The 8,980-nt window shown below is 36.8% G+C and overlaps 1 protein-coding gene across 1 annotated transcript; it reads right to left on the bottom strand.

The window, feature by feature from the left end:
* Positions 1-2,937: 2,937 nt before the first annotated feature.
* On the bottom strand, positions 2,938-6,096 carry LOC108681455. The gene is made up of 4 exons (XM_047881530.1): positions 5,817-6,096; positions 5,434-5,534; positions 4,974-5,108; positions 2,938-2,973 (listed from the first exon to the last, which is right to left on the bottom strand). Exons 1-4 carry the CDS (start codon positions 5,944-5,946, stop codon positions 2,938-2,940), a joined length of 402 nt encoding a protein of 133 aa, XP_047737486.1. The 5' UTR covers positions 5,947-6,096.
* Between the last annotated feature and the right edge of the window lie 2,884 nt (positions 6,097-8,980).

The following is an 8,980-nucleotide window of genomic DNA, read 5'->3' as shown; positions in this document are numbered from 1 at the left end:
CACTGCTTTTCAAGAGAAAACATTTTTTCAAATAATGCAGTTGTGCCATATGTTAAGGATATACACGCTGACTCGTTGGTATTGAAGTCTTATTGGATCGGCAGCCTGTTTGTGCCAGGCAGGTTTCCTGCAACTCTCAAGCAGAGCTTTTATTGGTCGCACTACGCGTTATGTTTGATAAAATTCGAGTGATTGTAAGAATATGAAGATATGCTTCGACGCTCACCGGTGGACAGTCATTACTCCCAGTGATGTTCGCTTACCAGCATACTAACAGCAGGCTTAACTCATTATTTGAAATACATAACGCGAGTGGTTAGAACGGCACCACTTACACGCGTGTTATGTGCGTTACGTTACGCGAGTGGCAAGAAAGCGCTTTAAGATATTAGGGCATCAGAGCTCGGCTAGACATAGAATGGATCAGATTTATATGGCATATCAGCGGCTGGGGAGAGATTTGAGGAAATGCAATTTTTCTCCATGCGGTCAAAAAAGTCCGACGCGACGATGTTCTGCGCGCTGTAAAGTCCTGAGATTGAGAGAACCCGTACAACGTTTCGTGTGCTAGGTTCTGAACCGTACAGCCGTTTCGTGTGCTAGGTTCTGAACCGTACAACCGTTTCGTGTACTAGGTTCTAAACCGTAGAACCGTTTCGTGTGCTAGGTTCTAAACCGTACAACCGTTTAGTGTGCTAGGTTCTAAACCGTAGAACCGTTTCGTGTGCTAGGTTCTAAACCGTATAACTGAACCGTTTCGTGTGCTAGGTTCTAAACCGTACAACCGTTTAGTGTGCTAGGTTCTAAACCGTAGAACCGTTTCGTGTGCTAGGTTCTAAACCGTATAACTGCTTCGTGTGCTAGGTTCTAAACTGTATAACAACCATTTCGTGTGCTAGGTTCTTGAAGTATTTTGATGCCCTCGAAGCAATGGATCAAAATATGGACATTCGCCAACTGATTTAGGCCACGAAAAAGATATAAAAGATCATTCTAAAAATTATTTTGTTATTTCGAACGTCGCTTATTGTACTTATTTTTGAACGTCGCTATTGTAGTGTGAAACTACCTGGAAAATCGATAAACCTGCTCCAATAACATCTAGTTGAAGAATTTTTGATAAAATCTTCATAGATTTTACCAATTTTTCACTATTATGCCTTTTTAAAAAAAAGTTGGAGCAAATTTCATTTTACCCAGATCAAAATAACAGAATGTTAGTCGCAAAATATTATAGAAAAGTAATGCCCAAATTAAATGCAAACATTAAAGATAAACAAAAATACTGCACATAACGCTGGCTTACGTTATGGTCCGCCGCAGCTATGAAGGCTATTGCCAACCTCCCGATTTCTGCGGCCAGTCTGCAGTAAAGTCTTTCAACTACACCTCGAGTTAACAGACTATTCGAATGACAAACTAAATATCCTGATTATGATTTCTCCGTGGCTCTTCATTTCGTCTGCAAATATTAGAACATATCATTTACCGTAGTGATGCAACAGTAGGCTAAACATCAATCAATATTAAGCTCCTGGATGTTATATCTAAGGGATTATATATGAAAAGAATTTTACTTTCGATTGATCATAAAATCAAGGAAGTTTTAATCGCTAAACTCAGTAGGTATCCATGCTACCAGTTAGGGTATGGAGAGGAGGAATGAAACCTTGTCGAGCCTGTAATATAGACTGTCTGTCATTAAACCTTTCGCTTATTGTGAACATTGCAGAATATTCACAGCTTGTTGCGTTCTGGAACACGCAACTTACTGCTCCAATCTTACCGTGCTTGACCACCCGACCACTTCGCCGTGTTGGGCCGAAACTAAAGCAGGTAGCAGGGATCGAACCTACAACTCACTGCACTCCAATTTCGGGACTCTGAACTGTAACCAGTAGGCCACCCAACCGCAAGGAAAATAACGTGAATCAGCTGCTTAACATGATGATCCTCAAAAACTCGTATCAATCAATCAGCTTGATCTTATCAATTCATCCAAGCGGCTCCTTCTTCCAACAGAGTAACAGGTGCGCTCGCATGATCGTGACTTGCTGACGCTCGCCGCTGTAATCGAGACTGTTCTGCAATTATGCACGTCGATTATTTATGAAAGGTTTCGATTTTCAAGTGTCATAAATTTTTATTAACATAAGAAGCTTCATATATGAATTCAGCCCTTGAAACTTTTTGAAGCAGAACAGAAACCTCGCTCCGCCGAGCCAACCGCTAAGCCCCGACTGATCGAGAATTATTCCCGCTGGAGCCTCCACAGCCGGTCTGGGGTGTGGTCAAACAAAATTTAAATCCCATTATGTTTATTGAATGAATGTAAACAATAATGAATGCGCAACTACAAAAGTAAAATAAATCTTCTGATGCACATGTTCAGTGATGATGCACATGTTCAGTGATGCTACTGATAAAATGTGGAGATCACAATTATTGGTCAATAATGAAGTCTCCATTCAAGGAAATGAAAGAGGAAATATCGACAGTCGTTGGTGCGAACAAGGCCTTTTGTTTAAAATTTGAAACAAGCATATTCCTCAACGTCACAACTTTGCAGTATGGAGGAGCCCCTCATACACATGAACTTTCATGCCAAACAAACCAGGCAAATGCATTATATAATATACAATGCCTTATCAACTTTGGGCATGAAATCTAAAGATAACCCAGGCCACAAATGACGTCAATTGTAAGTAAAAGTTTAGTTCCTATCATGGATTCACTCATATTCATTGAAATAAAAGGCAAATTGTAGGAGCTTATTAGAAATGATGGAAGAACTTTCAATGTAGCCATTGATGGCTATTTCCCGATGTCACCAATTTCTCTCAAAGAAACAGTTTTTGTTTTGAGTGACATCGGCATTTCCTGTTAACACTTGTGAGTGAAAGAGCACAAATAAAGGATCTCATGTGTAATAACACACTAGTTGGCCGACGGCGGTAACCTGATGTCGGGAACCTGCAGGAAAGGCTCTTTATACAACACAGCCTTGCACCCAACAGCTCGAGTTCCACTGTCACTGCCCCGCAGTCTTCCAGCGCCCTTATGATAACTATAAAAAATATGGTTACTGATATACCTCAAGAGCGGCATTCAGGCCTCAACAAGCAAGTGGCGCCGGCTCTCTCTTTCGTTTCAACGCCGCCCAAAACAACTGCCGCCTACGAAGGACAACGAGAAGCTGACACCCTCTTCCTTGGCGGCAGTGGGCACCTCAGGTTCAGTTATCAATCTACTAAGCCTGACGCTTGTGTCCCAGAGGTAATGACGCATTCGCTTCCTCTATATTGCTCCCGTTGTATTGATCCACATAAGTCTTCACACATGCATATTCTAAGGTTTTCTGATGGGCGCCGGGTGAGTGAATGCTGTTTACACATGCGTTTTTATATTCAATTGTGCTTATTTACTTGATATTAGGGTGTTTTTACAGTCGAATTGTTTATAAGAGACTGACTTTCAAATTTCTCTTTCATGGTGCTAGCATAATTACACTAATGGCACTGAATAGGTTTTTCTGTAGAATACTTTCTAAGAAAATGTCTTTTCAAATCACTTTTTGTGGTGCCAGCATAATCACACACACTGAGCACTGAATAGGTTATTATTTTGAATGCTTTCCAAGAAAATGTATTTTCAAGTCGCCTTTCGTGGTGCAAGCATAATCACACTCAGAGCACTGAATAGGTTTTTCTGTTGAATGCTTTGTCAGCGTCGCCAGCAGCGTCTCCTGATGCTGATGCTGACAGCTGCTTGGAGCTGGACGCCCCAGTGACGTCAGCGTCGCCAGCAGCGTCTCCTGGTGCTGGTGCTGACACACCAGCACTGCACTAATTATACAAATAAGTAATAAAATTTATTGAAATACTCTATACTCTTTAAAATAGCGTACATAAACTCTCTACTAATAAACTATATTCTATATTTATAACAGTCAGATTAAACATTGACTTTCAAATCTTACTCAAACAAAATATGTTATTTATATCAACAGATCTTGAAAATTTTTGCTAATATCTATACAAATTGACTTGTACTGAGTTGGTTCTGGTTCATGCAAAGATAACTGAGAATAATTAATTTGTTTTAGCAAATACATGAGTTACCATTAGCTGGCCTTAACTATGGCCATCAAATTTGCCTCTGCAAATTGAAGCATGGATAAAATCATGTTGAAAATTTTTTCCCATTTAAAGTTACAAACATTGATTTTTAGGTTTGAAAGCTGATTGATAGAGCTACAGTTTTGCCACAGTTTTAAAAGATTCATTTTAACATGATAAACTTACATTTTCACACAGACAAATAATATTTTCAGAATCACTGAGATGAACATAAATAGTAACATTTATAATAAATTTTACCGCTGAAATGTGGATGCCTTAATTATTAAGCAGACCATGGATAGCTTCCACATGTAAGAATTCATTGCTTCAAAGCAATGAAGGCTGTATTGCTCCTCCACGCACAACACGAGGCTGTATTGCTCCATAATCAACACAGCCCATTCTTTGCGGTGTTGATTACCAATTACATCCTTTCTTTAATGTGGTCCCAGATACATGAGGTGAACGAGAATGTTATCTTAATTCAACAGACTCAACACAGATTTCCTTATTTTTTTACTCTGCCTAGATGATTTGATCTGCGATTTTATCAATAACTGTGAGAAATCAAAAGTATTTCTAATTATTTTTAAGGATTGGAAATCATCACATTTTACTTGCACAATTTACCTTAAGGAGGAACACAGCATGTATTTCACGTACTATCATTAGTAACTTCTTAACCACTTATTTTATCCCCTAATAGAGAATATAAGATTGCTTGGATTGATTGGAAAATAATGAAAATTTTGAAATAGAATGAGAAATTAAGCAATCCAAAGAAATAATTGGTTTCCAACTCCCCAAAAATTTTTTGCATAGGCTAGTTAATAGACAGCAAATATTATATACCTGATTCATAAACAGGGTAGAAGTGTGTGGTGGTGAGATTTGGTGGGCATTGGGAGCCTCAACCAGAGCTTCCGTCTTGCATGGCACACAAGATGAGGGTGCAGGTGGGGGGCTGAGATGCTCAGCTGAACAAGCCTGGAGCAGAAGAAAAGGGGAGGACAATGTTGATGAGTCTTGCAGTGATGCATAATATTTGAAAGAAATTATATTCAGTTGTCATAAGGATTTTTTTCTATTCATTTTCTCTTTCATTTCTCAGATGCTCATGTTCACCTCCTTTGATTTTGATTTATATTATGATGAAGTAACAATTTCAGTGATATCCTACCTACCTACAAATTATGGTTCAGAAAACCTAAGAAAAATATTCCATATGAGATTGAAAAGTGAAGTATCATCATTCAAAATTTTTCATGAAAATATTTGCAGGCATATCATATGCTTGCAAGGCATTCATTACCTCATCTCCATACAGGAATGGTTCCTCCTTCACAGTTACGTCCTCAGCCTCATCTCCAGGCTCCTCTTTTATATTGATTGCAGGAGCAACCATTTCTATGGCTGAAAAATAGGTTGTTAAGTGACAAGTCTTCACATAGTGTAATTAATTTCCCCAAGTTAACAGATCTTCTGAATTTGAGGCAAAAAATTGGAGATTAACTCAGATATGTGGTGGTGGAAATTTATTAGAGATATATTCCAACACAAATAGACCAAACCTTATAGGGTAACATCTCATAAACTACAAACAAATGTTAAAAAATATGAGCAGAAATACGTAGAACAATTGACAATCCAATTCTGCATAGTGATGTCAAGAGTAGGCCATTTAAATTGACTTACCTTCAGACTTGACTTCGACAGTACCAGGAGACACTCCAGTGAGGCTCTGCTCAGGACATCTGCCCCTGCTGACTGCAGCATCAGAGAGTTGGTGCAGCCCAACACAGCATTTTTTGGTAATGCTTGCCATCGCCACATGTGGTGATCAATGTTTACAGCAGTTGATGTTCTAAATCTATCAAGTTATGTGACAAGGTAATAATACTGGAGGGAATATTTAGAAAAGGGATAGAGGCTCAAAACCTAGATAATAATTTCAACAATTGCATCAAAATTCGAATGGAATTTTTTGCTTGTTGCATTGAAGATCTGTGGAGGACGAAAATACACCTATGAAATTGGATGATTCAACAAATGTCACTGTATATCGATTAAATTTAACAAGCAATAAGTTAAGTAGATTCTGTCTTGAATATATGAGCACAAAAAAAATTAGAACGTTCTAAGTCAAGTCAACAGACTAATATTTGGCTAATTTGATCTCACCAACAATTAGTATAATATTTGTCAAAAATTTGCATTCCATTTGGCCAAGATTTGCCCAAAAGGTCTCCAAATCATCATGAGATTCATCCAAACTTCAGTAAACTTTATGTGAACTTGTCCACTATGTCCAAAATTTATAAAAACGTTGTCTAAGTTTATATATACCAATTTAAAAATCAAATTTAAAGTATTGATCTAATCTGCCCCTTGCAATTTCACAATACTTTGTTTTCCTATTTCAAGTCCAGCTAATATTCCAAAGGCAGGTATTGAAGATATGAGTTGAATAGCCCCTATACATTTCAATGCCAGGCTAAAGGAAAACAATCACACAAACTTTAGCAAATATATAGAAAAAAAAAACAGAATTTATATTTTAAGACAAATCAAGGAAGATGAAACAATTACTAAAAATTATTTTATACAAATTTCCCAATACAAGAATTGGAAAGAATTTCTATCGCAAGTTACTATTTATTGTTAAGTAAGACAGGAGCGGATGAGGGTTAAATGAATCAATCCCAAGTGCATGAAAACAACTGTGGTGCAATGGTATGAACACCTCAGATAGAACTGCAGTCTGAAAGAAATTATGTTTTAATATTTTAAATAAATGTTAGCAATTAAATTATCTGCTACCTATATTTTACACATTCCTACATATTTAAATTTTATTTATTCTTACCTAAAGAGGAATATTTATTTAACTAAGGCTCCTTTGTATTTCCATCTGAATTATATTATGGACTTTACAACTTCAATTTATGCCTTAATATTTTGTAAGTCATGGCCAAAATTAATAAGGATTATACATATGTTTAGGATTTCCTTGGTGTGAAAAATTTTTTATGACAAAACTATTTTTGAAACAATTGAAATCTTCCTCAATTCTTTGTTCAAAGATGTAAATGACTTGGACAGTAACTTTCATTATTAGTTTAAGCTGTAAATTTCTAAATCTCTTCTTGAATTCTAAGTTTTAAACAAATTTTCCATATTTGGCATCAAGTTTTTCCAACAAATTGTTTGGGCATGGGTCTTCTTTTGGTTCTTTGGTTCTGCTTCTGCAAATATTTGCATGTGATCTCACACAGTTGCTCAGCTGGCCAATTGTCCACTTTATTTAAAGCCAATATTCTATCTAACTGATACATTAATGGCACCATTCCAATTTTTAACCATCTCCCTCATAAAAACTTTAATTTCAATTTTCTATTCCATCCAATTCACCATAAAGCTTGAATCTCAGAGTAGTTTGTCATTTCTTGACTGCAATGTTAATCTACCTATTAACAATTTTAAGACTTTCGATTACTTTCTGTTAGCAATACTTATCTATGTTTATCAGTTAAAGCACCAACTTATTTAGCTTTAGCACCATTTGATTCTAGTTGGATGAAATTTATACAATATTATGCAGTGACTTTCCAACTTGATATACATTTCATGTTTGGCAATATTTTTATTGCTAAATGAGTTTTGGTCACACCTGGATTTAATTAAATCACAAAATCATTACAGCTAAAGCTATACAATGAGATTTTTCCATGTATGCTAATAGAAATTTTATGTACTAAAAATATTTATTGAAATACATATCAAATATTGATCTTCAGATTTTGTTGGTGAATAATTTTCAAATTTGTTCACCAAATAGATGTAAAGATATTCCTACTGTGCATTAGTGCATTACTGATCACTTCTAGTTCAAAAATACTATTGTGCAAAATGTGCATCAGCATTCACTGCTATGACAGTCCCTCCTCTTAGACAACACAAGACAAGAATCTTAGTCCCAATTGGGGATAAAAATTTGGAACATTTTTTAAATCTGGGACAATACTGAGATGAGATGTCCTAGAACAAAATATGAACTATAAAATGTCCTCAAATTTATATTTTTTAAGGGGGGGGGGTATACCATAAAATTTTTGGATTTAGCTTTCTCGGTTTTTAGTCTCATCTTGAAGCTGACATTCTGCCCTATCCAACGGTACCATTGCCATCTCTGTACGTTGATTTATGCTTTCACGACAGATCATTAAAGGGGGCGGGTGGGGGAGTTCTTTAACAAATTAGATAGGAGCTAATTTGCTGCCCAGCACTATAAATACAGTGTTTGCTTGAGGTGCAGCTCAGTAACCCGCCTAGCGTTGTATGAGGAGGTGCGCATGTAGTCACTCCCACCATCCTTGAGTGGAATGAAGCTCCTGAAACGTTTAGTTTCGTATCCCTGCTACTTTAAGTGCCTATTGTGATGCGCGTGGGACTTTATCACGCTCTGCTGAACATTCACGCTTATTGTCATGGCAAACCTATCTCCTCCTAGAGTTTTGAAGCTACAGCAATGAGACATATACCATTCCATTCGTAAAGATCATACTTATCGAGTTATCGAGTCCTTTTTTAGATTTGTGCATAGTATGGATTCAATATGGGGGGAGGGGGAAAAATTTGAAGAAAATGAGAAGAAAATGGAAAAATGCGTGTAAAAAAACTAAGGCAAAAATCAAAAAATGGGCTTGATAACTCGATAGGTATGGTCTTTACGCATCGAATGAATTTGCGTCTCAATGTTGTAGCTTGAAAACCCTAGGAGGAGATAGGTTTCTACAGTACCCCCTTTTTTGGCCGTTTTCTATGAATTTCACGTTTTGTAATAATTTTTCCAAAAAAAA

Source organism: Hyalella azteca, unplaced genomic scaffold (genome assembly GCF_000764305.2).
Source record: "Hyalella azteca isolate HAZT.00-mixed unplaced genomic scaffold, Hazt_2.0.2 contig8205, whole genome shotgun sequence".
NCBI lineage: Eukaryota > Metazoa > Arthropoda > Malacostraca > Amphipoda > Hyalellidae > Hyalella > Hyalella azteca.
This window is presented reverse-complemented; position numbering and strand designations above follow the sequence as displayed.